This window comes from Barbus barbus (genome assembly GCF_936440315.1).
Source record: "Barbus barbus genome assembly, chromosome: 13".
Lineage (NCBI taxonomy): Eukaryota > Metazoa > Chordata > Actinopteri > Cypriniformes > Cyprinidae > Barbus > Barbus barbus.
In genome coordinates this window covers 1,787,785-1,811,016 of record NC_136741.1, presented here as the reverse complement: position 1 = coordinate 1,811,016, position 23,232 = coordinate 1,787,785, and the positions used below count along the sequence as shown (strand labels likewise).

Here is a 23,232-nt window from a genome sequence, read left to right as displayed (position 1 = left end):
ATATAAACCTCCATGTGACGTCAGTGTGGCGACTAGAACTACATGTCCCATAGTGCACTGCGCGTGTCACGTGACGCGTGGATGTTTTCTGGTTGTATCTGCATATAGCGGGACACAGTGACCCTGAAGTGAATCGGGGTGATTTTATTTGTGTCGCTGGAGTGTTTGGGGTGATTTAGTGCTGATGGGGGCCGCGGACAGCAGGAGCAGATCTGTGTCTTACGGACTCGATGAACAGGACAATGTCAGGGTCATACACGGAGTAAAGGTGACAGACACCACAATAATAATCATGTCCTGACTGATACTACTGGACCTTTATGAGATTTTAATGTGCTTTTATGACTCTTTTGAACTTTAGTGGCTCTGAGAAAATGAAAGTATCAGTTTTTAATTGATTCATATGTGATATAATGATGAAATCTGCTCATTTTAAAGCATTGTGCTCGTGTTTCTCCTCATGGCTTGTTTGCTGGGATCTAATATGCTGTGAAATAGTAGTTTTATCTGCTCTTACTCAAGGTCAACGACACAAAACAGTTCAATATGATCTGTGAGAGCGTGTGTTATTTATTATTATTTTATTATATTTTTATTTCTTTTGAGAGCTGTATGTTTATTTGGTTGTATTAATATATTTTTGTTTTATATGTCCAGATGTGAAGTCATAACTCAGTTGATGTTATATTAATGCGAGTGTCTCTGTGCTCTCAGTTGTCTGGTGATGTTCTTCAGCGGATGCGGGACACTGGACCGTCATCATCATCATCATCATCATCCTCATCATCATCACCCAAAGCAGAGAGTGCTAAACCTGAGCCAGGTTCGACCGCTTCTGCTCCTCTCTTCAGCAACACTTGTTTATATCTCATATTTGACTGTGATGCTGATATTTCAGGGCCGTCTGCTGCAGAGACACAGGAGGAGCTCAGGAGACGGTTAGTGTGTTATATAGTTTTATCAGTATTTCTCAACACATTCTCTGCCATAACTACTGCAACTCTGTTAAACATCTCTACATTTTGAGTTTTTTTACTTTGTAATTTTGTAAAAGTTTTTTAGTTTTCGTCTTAATTAATGATAATAACCTTGGAAAAATCATTACATCTATTGCTATCATGATGCATAAATATTTGGCAGTTTAAATAAAATAATATATAATATTTATTTATTGAGATTATTATGCATTACAATGATAAACAAATAATTGTAAGCTGCATTCACTAGAATCAAGGCTAGTTGGCTCATTCATCATGAACGATTCTTTAATGGTCATGCAATTAGTGTCTGTCTGTCCCTGTAGCTGATGTGTGTGTGTGTGTGTGTGTGTGTGTGTGTGTGTGTGTGTGTGTGTGTGTGGCTGTAGGTTCGAGCGTGAGCAGGCTCTGGTCCAGGAAGAGTTGGCCCGGATCAGCCGTAGAGAGATGGTGAGAGACGATATAAACCCAGCGGCGCTGCGAGAGACAGCAAAGACACGGCAGGAACTCGACAAAACACACAACCTGGTGAGACACACACACACGCTTTCTCTTGCTTCTCTTCTGCTTTCACTATGACCTGACGCTGTCTGTCCTTCTCTGACATACAGGATGCATTTTAACATGCCTTACTTTGACAACATGATTCCTCATTTCACGAAAGAATATAATGAAGAACTTTCAAGCAATAACTCTCACAGATTTTTGTTTGTTTTCTCATATTTTTCATGATGATGAGACATCTATCCTTCTGTTTCAAAAGCAGCAGTATTAATGAGTGTTTTGCAGCAGGAGTGTTTGATGTAATGTTGCTGTTTGAGGTGATGCTCCTCGTTTTATTTATAATAACCAGCTTCGTTGTTAATTATAATTACCCTGTTTTGCGTGTAAAGCTTTAAGTGCTCATGATTGCAATCTTTTATTTTGTACTCTCTCTCAGTTCATTTTCCCTCAGCTGATGCTTTTCTGATTAACATGTATATTCCGGCTCATTTAGATGCACAGATGTGTGTTAATACCCAGTTCATTAATTACTATAAACACTAAACGAGTGTAAAAGAACAGCAAACCACTGTAAGAAGCGTGTGATTCCCTAGAGAGACACTGATTTGGTACAGTCATTAAAATAGGCAGAAATTAAATTCAGCACAACTTTCTTTCTTTCTTTGATGTAATTATAAATACAGCATGGGCTCTGGGGTCCATGGGCTGTAATGTTTCCTCATCCTTCACCTTGTTTCTCTGCTCTCTGTTGTTTCTCAGCCGGATGAGTTGAGTGTTCGGGTAAGAAGCAGCAGTCGTTTGCTGTGAATCTGAGTTTTATTGTAGTTTTATGTGTCATTGCTTCTTAGTGCTGTGTGTAAATGAGACAAGACACAGTCAGTCTCTTCATCAGAGCCTTTTTAAAGTCAACATGAAACTGTTTACTAGAGTATGACAATATTTAACAAGAAAGTGTCATTGGGACTTGAACTGATTGGATGGTGAAAACTGATTACAATAAGAGTGATTGATGCATGTAGCAAGTTTAGTATTTTTTTTATACAATTATAGTTTTACTAATATTTTCAATTGGTTTTAATAATTTTGTTCAAATTTAAATAATTTAGCTTGAATTGTTTTATTGTTTTTTCATTATGGCTTTAATTTTAGTTTTAGAAATGTTAGTATTTCAACTCCAACTTATTGCAATATTTCTAATTTTCATTTAAGTTTAGGTTTTTCAATTAATATTAATATTTTATTTTATTTCAGCTTTATTTCATTTACCGAGAACATTTTTAATAGTTAAGTTAACAGTAAAAATATTGTCAAATGTGGAAGTTTTTCCAGAAGTGGAGCAATTTACTACATTTTGATGAATATGATAAAAAAAAACAAAGATTTTTCATGTTAACTTTAAAGCTGCTAGCTATGGAAGCCCGTTTGTGCCACTTGAATAAAAAATAAAAAAGGTAATTGCAACTTTTTCTCACACAATTCTGACTTTTTTTCACAAAATGTTGAGATATAAACTCACAATTGCGAGGTAAAGTGAAAAAAATAAATAAAAATAAATCAGAATTGTGAGAGAAAAAGTTGCAATTACCTTTTTAATTTTTTTATTCAGTGGCGGAAGCAGCTTCTATAGGGCTAGCCATATAATCACACATCAGTTAAATCTTCATTTATCATTGTGTGTGTGTGTGTTGTATGTCTTCCAAATGTTTGTAGTCATATTTATTTATTGAATCATATTTGTGTTATTGTATCATCTGATTCATGCATCTGAAGTGTGTCTTTTCATTCCGTCCCATCATGCTTTGTTTTCTGTGTTATTGTACGTCATGTCTGTCGTCACAGAAAGCTAATTTCTGGCTAATCTCAGCATTATTCATTGAGTTTGTGATGACGTGACGGTGTTTCTGTCCTCTTGCATGCTGCTGCGCTCTTTCTGTTGTGGATGGCTGCTTAAACTGCCAGTTTCCATCATAGATCAGGTACATCAGAGGACCTCAGATCTTCATCGTGTGCTGCAGTCGAGCATCTACCACGTTTGAAAGCCATCAAGAGTTTTGTTGAATTGCAAATGAACATGTGATGTTGAGCAGGTTATTCTGTGTCTATCAGGCCCGACAGCTGAAGAAGAAAGAAAATGAACTGAAACATCTGGAACAGTTTTACAAGGAGCAACTACATCTGATGGAGAAGAAGGTGTGTGATGCACAAACACACTTCCTCACAAACCATTTTTAGATTTGAAGCCTGAATTTGGCCCATTGATGAACCTTTTTCCATTGCTAGAAATAAAACATGTCAGTTTTAACAGGTTTTATTATATTTGTGAGGATATTTACAAAATGTGGCCTTTAGAAGTACTTTAAACGCACATCACTGCCACGTTCCTACAAACCGTCTCGTCTTTGATCTTACTGTAAGGCTGAAGATGGGTTGTTTTCTCTGATGTTTTCATAGTCATATTGAATATAGTTGGTGAGTCTGCATTTATAAATGCATCTGTTTGCATGAATGCGATAACGTTGAGGTCATGATGATTATGCGGCTTCATCTGAACCGTGGCGCTCTTGTATCAACATCCTTTATGCTTCTGATGAGGGATACGCCACTTTAATGTGTGTGTGTGACCGATCCGGAGAGATGAACTGTGGGTGGAATCCAAATGTGGGATTTTATGCTTTTAAAAGTTGTTTTAGATCATTGATTAACCGCCTGAGGAATGAAAGCGAGAGAGTTTCAGCTTGTGTTTAGTTTCATCACTGCAACAGAAAAAGAAATGAATTTTTTGAGAACTGAAATAAAATTATAGAAACTAAGAATATATTTATTTCACATGAAACGAAAAGTGAAAATATGATCTTATAAGCCATAAATAGTAGGCCTGTTGCTATAAAAAAACAGTCTCAGATGGCCTCTGGAATGTTTTTGAACGTCCAGAAGTCAGACTGGTGCCGTTTATTTAATTTTTAAACTTTAACCATATTTATTTTGAACTGTCTGAGCAAACAAGGCATCACATAGTTGTATATTTTACATTTACGTTGATGCATTTGGCAGACATTTTTATCCAAAGCGATTTACATTGCATTCCCTGGCAATCGAACCCATCTGTTTGAGCTACAGGAACACTGCGGTTACAGTGAAATGAATTTGCAGGTTCAAAGGTAGCAAATGTTTGAATGTTCAAGACAAAGTCCTATGGGAATGCAACCTTTGAACCTTGGGATATCAATGCCACAATAAAGTCGTGTAAAGTTTAAAAATAAAATGAACTGTAAAAGGATCAAAATTCCTGTGAATACAAACCTGCGTGAACAGAAGTCGGTGCATAACATGTTCATGGGCTGTTTTTCAGATTAACATCAAGATTTGAACTATTACTGTACAAAGGAAAGGGTAGAAGTCAAATGGTTTAAGTGGAAACTGGAAGTTTTGCACTATATTTTTAATCACCATTTTTGTCACAGCCATGGTGTGACAAAGTATAAATAATATGTGATCTTTTAGGTCATTTTAAGCATAAAAATTGAAATTAGCAAAATGTGTTAAATGCAGTATACTGTGTCACACAACAGGACATCAGCTTCATATTGGCTAACTATAGCTGAATATTATATTATGAAAGCCTGCTTTTATGAACATTAAGGCCATTAAGATTTTTTTTTTGCTGTTATTTCACCTCATAATTAAATAAATAAACTAGTAAATAAAAAGTATTATATTATAATATATTAATAAATTAATAAGATAAGAGTTTCTGTGTTGACATAATTTTCATGACCCACAAAAATTAATAAATAAAATATATATTATTATAGTACAATATTGATCGTAATTATTATAGTAATCGTAATGTAACATTGCAAAGAAAATCATCTTAATGTTTCTAAAAACAGGTTTCGTTTCTTTTTGCAAAATCTACATGAGCCAAACAAACTTCATTGACCGGCTTAATATGCAAATTCTGACTCAATGTTGAATCAATGGAGTGAATTTGAGGCAGGATTATCTGTTTGTCCAACCCATGGCAGACAAAGAAGTGTACAAGGAAACCTGTCTGGAACAGTCATTATTTGTGCAGTTTCATTTGGTGATGCCTGTGTACACTACGAAGGGTTTGAAACGGAAAGCCGTAAGTGGCATTTCACCAACTTTACAGGAGAGCAACAATTTGACCATAGTTTGATCTGACTTTGTGTACTGATTTCAATTGTTTATAATAAAAATACGTGCACTCATGGATGACAGTACTTTTGCCAGTATAAAGAGCTCATTAAGAGCTTTCATTTGATATATATATATATATATATATCCATTTCACCAAAAATGTCACTTTGTCACAACACACACACAGTTGATGTGATGCTCTTCTTACACAAACACACTCCGCCGTCCCTGAATCTTTTATTTTTCTCTTGTCTTCTGAGACCTTTAATCGGCTCTCTGTCATGTGTGTTATACTGCTGCAGTCTGTATGTGTGATGCTTTAAATGACGGCTCACATTTGTAAGATTCAGCCTACATACAGTAATCTGAAACGCTTTGGTTAAGCTCTCAGAGAGGAATCCTGAGCGTGACACAAAGGCATCACACACACAGAGAAACAAAGATCCTGATCTCACTGGCTTTCTCTTCTGCATGCCTATCTTCACTCTTCGTACTGTAATGCAATATTCATGTCCATCTTAAAAAGGGTTTGTGCTTTACACTCTGTCAAGCTTTTGCTAGAATAAATCAGACTCATCTGCTCGTGTTATCAGATGAAGCTCTGACGGCCGATCAGACTGATATCTGCTCCGATCTAAAAGGACTTAACTAGACAAACAGGTGTAATTTCCTTCATTCTTCTTCATTATTGTTCATACAGTCAGAATACACAAATCTACATCACATTAAATGAGTCTCGTACATATCTTCTGGTATTTTTCTCTAATGCTTCATGTAACAAACAAAGTAACACTTTTGTAACACTTCATGTAACACTTTTTTTTTTTTTGAAAGTTGTAAATATAACAGATTATCAGTACGTTTTACAAGAAAATACTTTTTCAGTGTTTCTGCTTCAAGATTTCATGTTTAGTTTAATGTGTTCCTTGCTGTTTCTTTGTAGCTAATTTTGAAATTTACTAGCAATTTGTAAGTTTTGTTGTTTCTACACCAATTGTTCCTATAGGTACAATTCACTGCAGTTTCCTGCAGAAATCAACCCTAGAGGCAGTAAAACAATGACTTTTATTACTTTGTAACAGGAATCATGACTACAGAGGCAGATTTTCCATTAGTAAAGACTTATTTTTGCGTGGTTGCATGCACAACTCTTGTTATAACCTCAGAACACTTTTACCATGATGCATGATTTGTAAACTAATATATTTTGATGTTTACATCACATAACCAGTGCCATATGTATGGCTTTTCTGATGCAGTAAGCTTGCTCGGTAGCGCACCTGGTACAGCATTGTGCTCTCTTTGTCCTGGTACGGCATCGGGTACAAGATCCTGTGAAACGCGGGTCAAATTAAAAGAGCTCAAAAGCTTTTAGAAGCATGATTAAATGGCACGATTGCTTTTTTTAATCTTTCATTTGCTCTTAATACTGTCGGTCAGGTTTAGTGTAGGTGATACATTATTTTCAAATGCAATAGAGCATTAGCCTTTTAGTGCCACTCTCCGTACATTTCATTTGCAATTGCTACAATGTATCTTGCAGGTATCTTGCAATTGTGAGTTTATGTCTCACAAGTCAAACTTTTTTCTTTGCAATTCAGAATTGCGAGATATAAACTTGCAAAGAGTTAAAAAGGTAAGATAAAAAGTTGCATGCACCTTTTTATTTTTTATTTGTGACATGTAAATTGCGTCTTTCATCTCATTCTAATTCTGAATTTTCTTCTTAGAATTGCATGATAGTAATTTGCATTCGCAAGTCTGAATTGTGAGATAAAAAGTCATAATTACCTTGTTTTATTTTTATTCAGTGGCAGAAACAGGCTTCCATGCGTTTCACTATGTAAATATATTTTTCAGTGGTTGATTGACAGGCGAGTTGGCGGCCTATTTGAGCCCAGCTGGTATAACCGACCTTCATCGCTGAAATGTGTGTGAAATAATGTCAGGTATTGTTTCATTTCTGAAAAAAACATTTAAACAATGTAAATGAATGTTAATGAAACAATGCTAAATGGTTGTAAAAAGCTCAAAATCAGCACTAAAACTTTAACAAGCACGGTAAACGATGTTCACAACATGGTTTTTGTTCTGTTCCACCTTTAAATGAATTTGAGAGAGTTTATGCATGTTTATTAAATAACTCGTTCCCACCCGAACACACACAACACATCTGCTCCAGCTGTGCTGTCAGTGTATTTCATCAAAGAGACATAAACAATATACAGATGTGAGCATTTTTCACTTTTGCTGAGGTACTGCCTCACACAGAAAAACAGATCAGATGAAAACATCCAGAGACACTTCAGTAGAGCTGAGAATCAGGTATTAATGAAGCCAGAAACGAGAGAACGAGTCGAGAATCAAAAGTGTTATCTCTACAACATTATCTGAGCTTTACTTATTTGCCGTTTATCCCATTAGACTCTTCCTTCTCTGAGGGAGGAATCATGGGATCTCAGCGGCAGCAAATTCACGTCTCTTATTAGAGGTGTTTTATAAGGAATTCGTTATTACTAGTTCTTTAGAGTTCACAAAGTCACAGTTCTGTTAATAATCACTCACACTCTTCTCTCAGACTGATGATTTCTGATGCTTGTCCCTCTTATTTCTCTCTACCTCTTGCATCGGGTAATAGTAGATTTAATAAGATAACAGAGTCTAATTACTCCAGCTGCGTGATGATACAGACTGAGATGGTAATTACACTGATAGATTATAATCACTTTCAGGGTATTGTTTTTGTGTCTTGCTGGATTTAACAGCACAGAGTTGAAGGAACGAGCTGATATTGCACTGATAAAGTTCCACGGGCCGTATTTCACACTTCTGCAGCATTGATTTGTTTCTCTGAAGTCCATTTATAATGTCAGTCAAGGTTTCGTGCTCCAAAACAGTCATAATTTAGATTTTCTTGACTATTTTCACCCCTAACTATTAAAGTTTTTGATACTGTACCTTTTAAGACGACTTCTCCCATAGTCATTTCTGAACTATTAATTAAGTTAACTCCTCAAAGCTCCATCTTGAGGAGTTTGCCCCCTCACATATACTAATGTGCCACAAACAGGACTTTAATATCACCAACCATTCCCATGTTATTACGGTGTATCCATATAAATGGCCCACCCTGTATATATACACACACACACACACACACACAGTGGGACAAATAAGTATTTGATACACTGCTGATTTTTCAAGTTTTCCCACTTACAAAGAATGGAGAGATCTGTAATTTTCATCGTAGGTACACCTCAACTGAGACAATCCAGAAAATCACGTTGTATGATTTTTGAATAATTAATTTCCATTTTATTGCAGGAAATAAGCATTTGATACAATAGAAAAATATTTGGTACAGAAACCTTTGTTTACAATTACAGAGGTCAGACGTTTCCTGTAGTTCTTGATAAATGTATCATTTATATTTTATTTAATTTCAGTTCATGTTTATTCTATTTCAAATAACAAAAGTAATTTAAGGATTTAGTTTATTTTTATTAGTTTTCTTTTTTATAATATTTCTACAGAATGAATGTGTTTTTATTGAAGTTTTTCATCTAATATTTTATTTTCAGCTTTATTTCAAGTAGTTCCAGTAGTTTTATTTAACTCTGACAACATTGTTTCTGAATGAACCGTTTTGCATTGTTTCAATTCAAGCTAATGCAGTTTTGTGTTGTGAATGTTAGTTTATATCAGCCGTGTTTATTTAAGAAAATCAAGCATACTAGTATTATTTGATCAGTTGTGAGTAGCAGATAATTTCTCTGGTAAAAGTGTATCTGAGGCCGATGCATTGAGTGAGATGTGCTGGTGTGAAGGTAATGTTCTGCACTGCTGTGTTTTGTAATTGTGGTAATTGCCGTGTAAATGCCAATAAAACTCGCCAAATAAAACGTTACGGCGTCTCACTCGGTGTCCGCGGGCTGAGAGATGTGCTGACAGAGCTAGAAAATAATGACACTGCTTTAATTGAGCCTGTGAGGATGATGAAGAGTTCTTCCACACACATTTCTGAGCGTTTATTGCATCGTGGGATTGGTTTAGAGAAGGTAACAGAAGCAGGAGATGGAGAGAAAAATTCACTATTAAACCAAAGCAAGAATGAATTGTCTTTTTTCCCCTCTCCTTTGAGTTTGCATGATAAATGTGGCAGAAATGCATCTGTTTGGGACCGTAAACACTTGCTGATTGTAAATGGAGAGTCTGCAGGAAAACAAATGCATTATTTAATTGTGTATTTTATGAATGATTGCAGCTTAACTGAATGAAGTCAGACTCTTTGTGTCTGTTTCTGCAGAACACTGAATACTATCACCAGACTGCACACATGTACGAGCAGGAGGCGCTTAAAGCAGAGGCCACTGTTAAGTGAGTACAGAAGTGACACAGGCCTTATTTCAGTATCATACTATTATAGTTTTTAAATAAACTTTATTTTTTTTATTTTCAAATTTAATTTATTATTTTCATATTTTAAGTTTTTGTTTTAAATGTAGGTAAATTTTTTGTAAATTTTATTTGTATTTGTTTTTTAGTAGGTTTATTAATTTTATTAATATTTTTATTATTCTATATAATTTTTATAATTTTTTTTTATTTTAGTTTTCGATTTAGTTACTGTATGTACATACATTTAAAAATAAATCAAAATTAGAAACTATAGCTAAAATATTTTTTTTTTATAAAGTATAAAAAAGTTTTTCATATTTATAGTATAAATTAGTATTTTGAAAAGTAAAAAAAACATTTATTTATTGTATTTTATTTTTTTATTTTTAACTATAACCTTGGTTTGACTTAATTTACTAAGATAATATTTTAACCTTTAATGACTCATTTTTTTATGTAAAAGAGCAGAAAGCTGTGTCTTTGTCGAGTCACAGACATGTCTACTCAATATCAATGCCAGACTTCATCTCTGAAGGACCTTCGTGCTCTCTTTGTCTTACTTTTTGTGAGAAAGAGACCAAATCATATCCAAATTCCTATGCAGTATTTCTGTAGGCCACTAGGTGGCAGGACTATGACTATTTTTTCCCTCTAGTTCTTAGTTTAGTGTCTATCAGTCGTTGCACCTGTGATCTGTATAGTGTTCTTGACACAGTTTGAAGGTGATCCTGTATTAGTTTATTAGAGTAGAGTGATTGTGAGTGGCATAAAACTGTTTTTGATGTGAATGTCTTGATTGCAGTCTGTGTAATTGACCCAGCACTGTTGATGAAGCGTGTGTGTGTGTGTGTGTGTGTGTGTGTGTGTGTGTGTGTGTGTGTGACGCTCAGGCCTCGTCATGTGAGTCCCGTCTGCCCTGAGCTGCAGTCGCAGGTGTTGAGCTGCTACAGACTGAACCCACAGCAGACGCTGCACTGCTCACAGCTGGCCAAAGACTACATCAGCTGCATCAACACCTCCAAGAAGGTACGGCTGCGATCTGTCTGCTTGTATCCGGGATGTACAATATTGCAAAATATTATTATTATTATTATTCTTACTGTATATAGCATTAAAGGGACCATGCACAGTCAACCAGTCTTTAATTGGTAAAAAAATAAATGCAGATGGTGCAGTATTATTATTTTTTTATTATTTATGTACTATTATAGTGTTTATTAATAATCTGAATTTATTAATATTTTGCTTTATTTATTTTAAATTTTAATAATTTTGTGATTTGCTTTAATAATACATTTTTGTTTTTATATTTCTATTATTATTTCAGATTGCTGAGGCAACATTTCTAAGATTTTTAATATATATTTTTTAATATATTTTTATTTCAGATTTATTTAATCACTAAAAATGATTTTTGGTAGTTAAACAGGTGTGATAATAATTGTAATGTATAGTTGAAAAGATGGATGACTGTTAAATACTTTTTTAAAAATGTTTTTACTGTTTGAAATATAAGAAACCCGGCCTGATGATATTGCAGTTTGAGTCTAATCAGACCTATGCTGATAATAAAACAACATGATAATACTGGCCGATAGTGATATTTTATTCATATTTCTGTCCATTGTGTAACCAAGAGCTAGTTAATTTTAGAACATGCCAGTCATTTTCTCTGCAGGAAATAAGAAGCAGCGTCCACTGCTGTGTGTCTCGTCTGATGAGTGTGTGTGAATGAGCAGAGCTTCTATCAGACTCAATTTAATACTGGATCATTCATGCATCTCACACACACAGTCAGATTACAACAGCTTTTAGTAGAGATCATTTCTGTGTGTGTGTGTGTGTGTGTGTGTGTGAGAATCTGGCGCAGTGGCCGTATGCCAACTAGAGCGGGCACACTGCCACACTGCTACTGAAGTGAAACACAGTGCTAATGAAAGGCATTTACATTCGAAAGAATGGTCTACAGCTAAAGACTGAGCGGAGCTCTCCAGCACTGAAGACTGAACACAGACCCTCTCCATATCACCGTCATACTCCGCTTTAGCTGATATACAGTCTCTTTGTCATTAGTTTAGTGTAAAAAAAAAAACCTACTAAATTTGTTTGGCCTGTTTTGAGAAAACTGACATAAAAAGTCAAAATCATGAAATAACAAAAACAATTATGGCATAAAAAGCTGAAATTATGAATTTGGCACATCTCAATTACCAACTACTTTTTATATCATAATTTTCACTTTATCATAATTAGCCATTTTTTTTAATCTCAGTTATTTGTATCGCATAATTTCAACATTTTATCTAAGAATAATTTTTTTATCTCAGAATTATGACATGCCTTAACATTTTGACATTTATCTCATTATGGCTTAGTATCTCATAAATGTCATAAATTTTTGTCAATCATTTATCTAATTATTTCAATTAATTCAACTAATTATTTTTATTTCCTAATTATGACTATCATAGTTGTGTTTATATCATTCATCTCAATTTGGACCATGTATCATAATTATTACTTAAAAAAAATAATTTATAAAATTGAAATACTGTCAAATTTGGCCTTTTATCTCATAATTTTGATTTCATAATTTCATCTTTTTATCTTGCATTCACTTATTTTCTTAATTTCAAATTTTATGTCATAATGGAGTTTTTGTCTCTGATTTCAGCTTGTCATAATATTATGACTTACTATCTCATTTGGACATTTGTCTCATTATGGCTTTGTATGTCAATACATTTTGACAAAAAAATCATAATTTTATCATCTCATTTTTACTTTATAATTTCAAACATTTATGTAATAGTCTTAACTAAGATTGTATCTCATGATTTTATAATTATGATTTATCTCATTATGACTAAGTATCTCATAATTTAGACTTTTTATGTCATAATTTTCCAAAACAGGACTTCTTGTTCTTATGTGTTAGAAATGGGCTTGCAGAGACCCGAGCCAGAGACTTTTCACAGCAGACAGAAAGAAGCTCAGAAGATCTTATCAATGGCCCCCAAAACACGCTAACACAGAGACACCATATTTTTTACTGGCAAGAACTTCAGAAAATTTAAAAATCAACTTATTTGTTTTTTTGTGCCATATTTTTATTGTCGAGGAGGTTCAGCTTGCATCGTGTCAGACTGTACCACTTTACTGTGGTAAAGCCACACAAGCTCATATGATATTCTGCCTCAAACAAGAGATCACACGGATCTATCCAGCTGTTTAAGATTGTCGTATCAGGTTCAGGGTGATAGACTCTTCAGGAGACGGAGCAGATCAGCTTGAAACAGCCCTGTTAGCGTTAAGAGACCTCATGCGCTGGGTGATTGAAAGAGCGCTGATAATGAAGGAAACGCGTGTCAGGATGATCCTGAGATCATAAAAGCGTCTGGCATTTCTCATGTGTCGTCCTGCAGCTGTGTGATTGATTCAGATGATGAAGCTGACAGCCTTTGTTTGCTCCAGAACTGAGATGGTTGCCGTATCGCGCTCATATCTCTGAGCAGACAGTAGACGTCCTCTGACCTTCATATTTGTAAGGCCTTCACGCTGAACCCGCTGACATCTGAAGCTAAATATGGCACATGAACGCCTCGCCTCGTTCTGGAAATTTCCTATTGATTGCCGTCAGACACACAGACTGTACCGGAAGAGAAATGCCACATGAATCAAGAGTCTTTCTTATCATTCTGTCATTTCCCCATCTTTTCTAGTCTGTGCCACCGCTTCCTGTCTGCCACTTTCTAATTTTTTATTCCAGAATATCTGAATGTTGTTTCATCAGAACAAGTGTCTGTATCTGTGTCTCTTTTCTCTCCCAAACTTTTCTTCTTCAAGTATGTCTTTTAACTACACCATTTCTTATTTTTATTTTTTTTTCAAATGAAAGTGAAGTGACATACGGCCAAGTATGGTGACTCCTCCAGTACTTTAATTTAATCAAAATAATTGAACCAATTTCAACTTCATTGTTACATTATACAAGGTTCAACTTCATTTATGTCATTTATTTTACTTATAGTGCCCCTATTATGGGTTATGAAAGGTTCATATTCTGGTTTTGGGAGTCCCCAACAACAGGTTGACATGCATGCAAGGTCAAAAAACACTTTCATTGTCTTATAATATGCATTTATTTTTACCGTATTTGCTCAATGACTCCCAAACAATTCGCTCAATGATTAATTTTTCCAAACCCTTCCTTTGCGAGACGCTAAACTGCGGTGATCGGTCGATTGATCTCATTTTAATTTCATCTCGCCTGTAATGCCTGATAAAGCAGTGTTTGTGAGCGCAGTGCTGCTTTGTGTACAGCGTTACCGGGGAAACCTCTATTTAAAAGCGGCACCTAGTGACAAAGAATGACTTTGCATTTTCATTCAGACCAACGCGAAAATCAAGTTTTCCCAGGTCTGCGCGGGCAACAAGTGGGCGGGCAATATGCTAATGTTTCATGTTGACGTCAACATGAAACGGCTTCGGATTAATTAAAAAAAGGACTAGTTTCAATGATTCAGAGTCGACTCTTTCTTTTGAGAGACATTAGGAGAGTAGCCGGTTACAATCGGGGGCGCGTGAGTGATGCTCTCGCGGTGTTTGCATACTCTATCAAAGATGAAGTGAATAAAATGCAATATTTGTCAAATACATAGACATTTCAGAAACGTTTTCATGAGCAACAGAAACACTTTTTATATACTGCTTAATACAGCGTCATCTGTTCAAGAATAAAATTTAACATAATCAGATACTATTTAAATACTAATAAAGTGGTGGCATATATGCTTTTATCCATGTTGTATGATAAACGTGGCTCAATATAACATTGCGACTACAGTAAAAAAGCATTAACTGTTGTAAAAACAGATTTGTGAGCATTATTGGAATTGAAGATGTTCGAACAAACCTGAAATACATGCCATCGTATGATTTAACCAATCATGAATCAGCTGTGTCGTCATCAGCGCTCCTGCAGCCCCTCTGGTGAAACTGCGGGGGCTGATCTCGAAACGCTCTCGCAGTGCTTTGATGCCACACATGCCAGTCACGAAGCGTCGGTGCCGTCTCAAGTCGGACAACATTTCTAACCGGCATGCACTGCTTCAAGTCAGAATTTGATGGATCTGCGCAGCGCTGCGTTGTCAAACGCACCTAATAACTTTATACACGGCCCACTTTCAGATTTAAAACTCTGCAGGATGTTTTCATTCACTTAGAGCTGTGTTAAACACTGCATGAAAGCTCATCTTCAAAAATCCATAATAGGGGCTCTTTAAAATATAATATATTTTAAGTCAATTTAATAGAATTTAATATGAAATTAAGCTGAAATGACTTTTTTATTTAACGTAATTTAAGGCAGCAACTACCATGCTATAATATTGTGAAATGTTATTACAATTGAAACTGTTTTCTGTGTGAATATATTGTAAAATGTAATGTTATTGCTGTGATGCAAAGCTGAATTTTCAGCGTAATTACTCCAGTCTTCATTTGTCTCATTTCTGTAGTCTGTCTAATGTTTTTGGAGCCAGTGTCTCTTATTCCTGTATTGTGTCTAAATATCCAGTGAGTGAGTCCCATCATCTGTGCAATGATGGTCCGTTAGCAGTAATAAAGTGTGTGTCTGGTCGGTCAGCGCAGGTGTGTGTGTGTGTGTGTGTGTGTGTGCTGCTCATTGATGAATCTGCGGGTCGGGTCATTAATCTACAGCAGTGTCTGATGAGGATGAGGACAGGAGGAAGGTGTTTTGTGGTTCCTGATGCCCGCGGCGCTGCTCCGCTCAGTCTGGCATCTTCATTTTACGCTCCTTTGGCTTGATTGGGACGCTGTGTTCCAGCTGTGGCCGTTTCTCTGGGCTGTCGGCTGAGGATTGAAGATGTGCGGCTTTGTTCCAACATCAGTGTCGTACCTCGGCCAGACTGAAGCACAGCATTAAACTCCAGCCCTGAGCTCAGACGCTGGCCCTTTCTCTGAGAGATCTCTATCTATCTCTATCTCTATCTCTATTTAAAAGTAAAAAAGTAAAGAGTGTAAAGACCATCGACTCTACCGTGCGACTCCACCGGGCAGGGACACCGGCAAGGGATAGTAGTAGCTTTTTATTTAATTTTTTTCATTGATATGTTTATTATTGAAATGTTGTTGTTATATGCATGTGTCAATTTTATTTAATTTCTTTATTTTCTTAAATATGTGGGTAGATAGTATTTATAGAGTTGTAACTTTTTAGTTTTAGTTACTTTTTCTTATTTGTAAGTCGCTTTGGACAAAAGCGTCTGCTAAATGACAAAAGTAAAGTAAAGTAAAGTAAGTATTTACTGCATTAATTTATCATGAATATTTATGTACTGCATTAATGACATTATTTTCATGATAATAGCTTAAATTCATTCAAGTAATACTGTAATATAACAAATGCTACCTTTGAGTGAAATTAGAAATTCAGTTTGTAAATGAACAAATGATCAAATAATAATACATTAATATAAAAATATAATTCATAATTTAAAATGTAATTATCTATAGCTTCAAAAAACTATTTATAACTTAAAATATAACAACTTAACTTTATAAAATATATCTATCATGTCTCTCTAACAAGTAAGTATCATTGAGATAATATTATAGTTTTTGATAATATATTAAATTAGTTTTTAATTATATTCTGCTTTTTAATTTTGTGTTTTTATCATTTTTATAATTATTTCTAAACATGTCTGTATAGTTTTATTTTCAGTTTCAGTGTTTTTAGTTCTTCAAGTTAAAATAAAAAGCTGGCTGAGGTAAAATAAGCTTAGGTTTTTGTTTTAGTGTGTGTGTGTGTGTGTGTGTGTGTGTGTGTGTGTGTGTGTGTCACATGAGGACACAAATTTGTGTAATGACATGGGTATGACATGGGTGATTTATGAGGATATTTACCCATGTCCCCATATTTCAAAAGGTGTATAGATCATACAGAATTAGTTTTTTCTTTGAGAAAGAAAAAAGGCAGAAAGTTTCCTGTAAGCAGTAGGTTTAGGTGTAGGGCGATAGAAAATACGGTTTGTACAGCATAAAAACCATTACGCCTATGGAATATCTGCACAATTCACAAAAACAAACGTGTGTGTGTGTGTGTGTGGTAAGGGCAATTCTAAAAGTGAGGTTAAGGATCAGGTCACAGTAAGTTCCTCTGTGACGGAGATTAAAAACACAGCTAGGAGCGATGCTCTTATCTGACGACCAAAGTCATTATTTAGCAGTTCTTATGTGTGCTGTTTCTATGATTAGCCTCTAAAAAACCCATCGCATTATCGATCTTCACAGTGTGATTTCTGTGGCTCAACATAAGGCTTCATGATTAATCGAAATATATGGATTTCAGGGGACTTATCAAAGTGCAATGGCTACAAATTAATTAAATATAAATTGGCTTCTGAGTGAAGATTTTGGTCCATATTGACATGATAGCATCACGCAGCTGCTGCAGATTTGTCGGCTGCACATCCATGATGCGAATCTCCCGATCCACCACATCCCAAAGGTGCTCTATTGGATTGAGATCTGGTGACTGTGGAGGCCATTTGAGTAAAGTGAACTCATCGTCATGTTCAAGAAACCAGTCTGAGATGATTTGAGCTTTGTGACATGGTGCATTATCCTGCTGGAAGTAGATATTTTCTCTTTTTCGGACCATTCTCTGTAAACCCTAGAGATGGTTGTGTGTGAAAATCCCAGTAGATCAGCAGTTTTTGAAATACTCAGACCAGCCCGTCTGTCACCAACAACCCTTCCACGTTCAGTCACTTAAATCCACTTTCTTCCCCATTCTGAAGGCTTCACCACCTATAGATGCTTAAATGCATTGAGTTGCTGCCATGTGATTGGTTGATTAGCAATTTGTGTTACCAAGCAATTGAACAGGTGTACCTAATAAAATGGGACCTTGATTTCCAAATGAAATGCAAAATTTACTTTCATCTGAAAAGAGGACTTTGGAGCACTGAGCACCAGTCCAGTTCTTTTCCTCCACAGCCCAGGTAAGATGCTTCTGACGTTGTCTCTGGTTCAGAAGTGGCTTGGTAGCTCTTTTCCTGAAGACGTCTGAGCGTGGAGACTCTTGATGCACTGACTCCAGCTTCAGTCCACTCCTTGTGAAGCTCTCACAAGTGTTTCAATCAGCTTTGCTTGACAGTATTCTCAAGCTTGCAGTCATCCCTGTTGCTTGTGCACCTTTTCCTAACCAAATTCTTCCTTCCAGTCAACTTTGCATTTAATATGCTTTGATACAGCACTCTATGAACAGCCACAGCTTTCAGTAATGACCCTCTGTGACTTACCCTCTTTGTGGAGGGTGTCAATGTTCATCTTCTGGATCATTACCAAGTCAGCAGTCTTCTCCATTATTGTGGTTTCAAAGAACAAGAGATACCCAGAATTTATACTGTAGAGATGGTCATTAATTGAAACTCAAATGTAAATATTCTAATATTTTGAGATACTGATTTTTGACTTTCATGAGCTATAAGCTCTAATCATCAAAATTAAAACAAAAAACGTTTTAAATGTATTACTTTACATGTAATGAATCTAAAATATATGAAAGTTTCACTTTTTGAAATGTTACATGAAAAAAAATATTTTTTCATATTAAAATTGTGTGTCTCAACATCAAGAATGACTGTGAATTCTGACAATAACAGGAAAAGCAGAAATTATATAATCATCAGTTTTGTTTAGCTCACTGTTGTTTTGTGTGGTTCAGTGTTTGTGTGTGTGTGTGTGTGTGTGTGTGTCACTAGCGTGTGCTGCTTATAGAATATCTCAAACTAAAGTCAGGAGAGGTGAGCGACACATGAGCGCTGGAATTGTTGAAGGAGGTTTATAATGGAAATCAGCGCTTGTTGACGTGACTGTTTGTTCATTCTCTGCAGAACTTGCTGGTGAACCACGGATGAAGATGATGATGGTTGGTGCTGAAGAAGAGGATCAGCTCTAGAGGACGTTTGTGTGTGTGTGTGTGTGTGTGTGTGGGGGGGGGGGGGGGGGGGGTAATCAGGTTTGTTTAGCTGATCTTCATTTACTGTGAGCAAATAAAGTCTCTTCAGCGTCTGTTTCTCTCTTCAGTCTGTCATTACTCTGTTAGCTTTCCAAACAGTGACAGTGAAGAGTGTTCATCAGTCTGAAACTGTTTTCTGATGATCCACACGGATGAATATGATTAAACTCAACCATTATGGAGATAAAAAGCATCTTTGTTCATTGCTGTGTGCTCTGAGAAAATGGCTTTTCACTGAATATATAAATCACTATTTCACTATAGTTGATGCATTTTTCAAAATATAGATCTCTAATGTTTCAGTGTAGTTCATGCATTTTAAAGCACTAATATTTCAATGTAGTTTATGCATTTTTAAATCAGTAATATTTATATAGTATACAGTATATACAATATACTGTATACAAATACAGTATATTCGATGCATTTTTGAACATATAAATCTCTTAATATTTCAGTGTAGTTTGTATTTTTAACAGATAAATCTGTAGTATTTCAGTATAATTGATGAATTTTTGAAGTATGTTCAAAAATGTAGCAGTCAGTGATGTTTTGGGTTGATTTTTATACTTCGACTCTCTTTTTCTGGCCTGTACAAGCGCAGGTTTGATTTTTGAGACTGAAATATGACACATGCGTGTTCTGTGATAACTGAGTGTTTGAGGAAGTTCCTGCTAGAGCTGGGATCAGTAACAGATCTCTGAATCATTCTAGAGCCGTGTGACTTGATTTCCATGCATTGCGTCTCTGGCACAGAGTAGTAGTCATGGTAACGCTGGTGGAGACGGATGAAGATAACAGGTCGGAAAATGGGATCTGGTGTTCCCGATGTGTCGTATTGATCTCCATCTCTGCGTGTGAATCACAGAAAGAGAGTTAAACATTGATTCAAACGTGCAGCTGCAGAAATACAGTTTACTCGTGTGACTGAACATATGACAGCGCTTTATTACGTTTGCTGAGCCCTTATTAAAATAATACCAGGATATGAATCTGCTGTCTTGTTTTAAGTAGAATATTATATGATATGAAGATGGTCAGACTTCAGGTTCAAAAGCTCTGAGCTCAAATAGACACTTTCTCAGGAAATGCTGGCATTTATGACACATTGATAGAATTACCAGGAAGAAATTAATATTTTAATTGTTTACACTTATTATTTCAACTCTGTTATTATAAAAATTACATAATAGAGTTTTTGGTCAAAAAGCATACAAATTGACAAAAAATATGATTTTTGCTCAGTTTAACTGCTTTTGAGCTTTTTTCTGTTTTCATTTTAATTTTAGTTAGTTTTAGTTTTGTTGCGTGTTCCGGTTATGTTCTTAGTTTTTTTTTTTTTTTATATATATACCTTGAGTACATTGAGTTAAACTAAATGAAAATGCAAAATGTAAATGAAATACATTTTATTTTATTTTTTTTCATTTAAATGTACTTTATTTCAATTAACTTTTTTATTTCAAGTAACTAAAATATTTCTTAATGGTTTTAGTTTTAGCTAATAACCCTATTAACAATAATAAGCAATATTTGAATTTAACACATTTGCATATTTATGCTTCTTTAATGTTGGTTAATGGTCACATGACATGCAAGTAAACAAATAAAATATTACATCTTTTTTAGTAAGTGTTTTATTTTTCTTATTTTTCTCAATTTTACATTTTTTTATGGTTTAATTAATTATTAGCTTTTCATCAACCAGTTTGGTAAACCGGATTTATTAAAATGACAGATTCCATATGTACTGTGACAAGATTTAAATAATATAATGCTTAATAACTAGTGTTACTTTGCAAGGTAAGGTCGTAATTGGAGGTAAACATCTAATTGGCCTTTGCCTGTGCTGGTGGACCACTAATGTGACTAAGAATATAAATATACAGTGTCAGAGACTCTCACTGACTTTCACCATCAAGTGCAGCATGTTGTTACATATTCATTAAGGCAAACAATAAACTGAATATATTACTGATTCACAGCCTATTATTATCGGTTTCTTCAAAAATAACTGATGTTCACGTGAAGATCTGATATAGACAGGATCTACATTCAAATCCCATTTGCATTAAACGTTGATAGACATGATACGTGACATTTGAGGCAGACATCTGTTCTGCTGGCGATATTCATATATCATACATCCTTTACCTCCTCTGAAATATCACTGGAGCAGCTTATATTGTATTACAAGTGAAATTGTCATTTCAAAAAGATCTAATTGAATTTACTTTAATATGGAATTTTTATTCTAATCTGTTGCACTTTGCATATGTCATGAGGAGAGAATGAGCTGTTCTGAGGGTACAACTTCATTCACAGCCCGAAGCTCAGAAAGAGACGCAAAGTGAACAAATGCAAATGAGTTGAATGAAAGTTTCTCCACAGCAGGTGCAAAATGCCTTCAAACCATGAGAAAATGCAAAAACTGAGCTGTTGCGGATCCACACACACACACGTGGTGACAGACGAGTGTCTGCAAATCTGTAAATCTCTCAATAAGCCTCTGTCAGAAGGGTTGATGTGTGTGTGTGTGTGTGTGTGTGTGTGTCCTGTATTTGCATTTATAAGCTTGCATTCACCATTAAAAAATCTAATTCCTCTGATGGCTTCCAAAAGTCAATGTAATGATCCAGATTTCCTCCTGAAAGCGAGATTGGCTTTTTTTTTTACTTTCTTCAGTTTTCCTTTTAAACACTTTAACACTTTTTTAACGCCGTGTGTGTGTGTGTGTGATGGAATCTCATTTCACAGCTCATTTAACACTCATGGAAGCATATTCATGAAAATAAAGCCTCTCCACCATCATTTCCATTGAGCTCCGTGTTCTTCTCTCATTATGACGCTGTTTACTTGCTTTAGTATAATGTAAAATAATTGGATCTGACTCGTTGCAGTAACGAGTATTTGATGGTGGATAGTTGGGCTGATGCACGACTGGAGGAAAACAGTCGCTGAACTGTAATCTGCAGGAAATATTCGGCTTAATCACAGTTTGCCAGATAATAATGCAGATGCCAAACCGCAACATGCTCTCATGCCAACAAACATTATCTGATTATGATTATTATAGCCGGCCTGTCATTATCTTATTATCTTGCTAACACTTTACTTCATATAAACTATGAAGCATTGCTCAATAAAGATGCAAAAAAGGAACATTAAAATGCTCAAGATCAGGACAAATAACAGGTGCAAGAATGAAAGTAAAAGACTATTTGAATAAATCAATTGTATAAATACATATTTGTAGCAGCTGCTAACTTCAGTTCAGAATCAGTGGCAAAAGATCACAGAAACATTAATGCAGAACAAACACCATTATTCATTTGAAGGTGCCTTATCTCATTTTAATCAGATGAACTAAAGCTATGATTATAAAACTGATTAAATGAGCCACAATCAAAGCTATAAAATGCAGGGGAAAAAGCTTTAAAAGTCTGTGAAACACATTGTTCAACAGCCTGCAGGTTAGTTAAAAACTATATTACTTAGTGCCAAAAATATTATTCTGATTTTATTCTAAGGAATTTGAATAATAAATTTGTCATGGCACTCTGGAGTTAAATATGAATTAAAGGCTTTAATGCATCATGGCTATTAAATTTAACATACAACAGTCTGCTTTTGTTCTTCTTTTGTAATCACTAAGGATTAAAGCATCTGTTAAATGCATAAATGTAAATATTTGCACAAACCAGCCAATCAGATTGAGGCTTATGGGCAGGGTTAACAGAAAGTGAGCTGTCAATCTTTATGACATCACCAAATGCTTTATAGTGTGTGTGTGTGTGTGTGTGTGTCTTTCACTCACTGCAAATACAAGTGAGGTTAAATGCTCTTTACAAATTGTGGCAATTATTCAAAGGCTGCAGACAATAAGGTCAAAGGTCAACAATAGTTCACTATGATGTCACTAATCAATAGAGGTCTTGAACTCCAGTCCTTTCTGTCAATAAAAAGAACCCAGAACGCTCCGTTAATGAAAATCTATGGGTTTTTTGGGGATTGTTATGTGACTGCTACAGGAAAACCATTAATCCAGTGGTTTTCCATACACCTATATGCACTTCTTTTCCTGGAGATTTCCTGGCTGGGATTTCTAAATGGCCTAAAATGTCTCTCTACAGTCCTCATACT

General features: G+C 35.2%; 1 protein-coding gene across 1 annotated transcript; it reads left to right on the top strand.

Moving 5' to 3' along the window:
* The first annotated feature begins 34 nt into the window (after positions 1-34).
* Positions 35-20,715, top strand: LOC306879302 (MICOS complex subunit mic25a-like). Its single transcript, XM_079432130.1, has 8 exons — positions 35-268; positions 715-823; positions 899-938; positions 1,367-1,505; positions 3,588-3,671; positions 9,949-10,019; positions 10,931-11,066; positions 18,965-20,715. Exons 1-8 carry the CDS (start codon positions 185-187, stop codon positions 18,986-18,988), a joined length of 687 nt encoding a protein of 228 aa, XP_079288256.1. The 5' UTR covers positions 35-184; the 3' UTR covers positions 18,989-20,715.
* Positions 20,716-23,232: the final 2,517 nt, after the last annotated feature.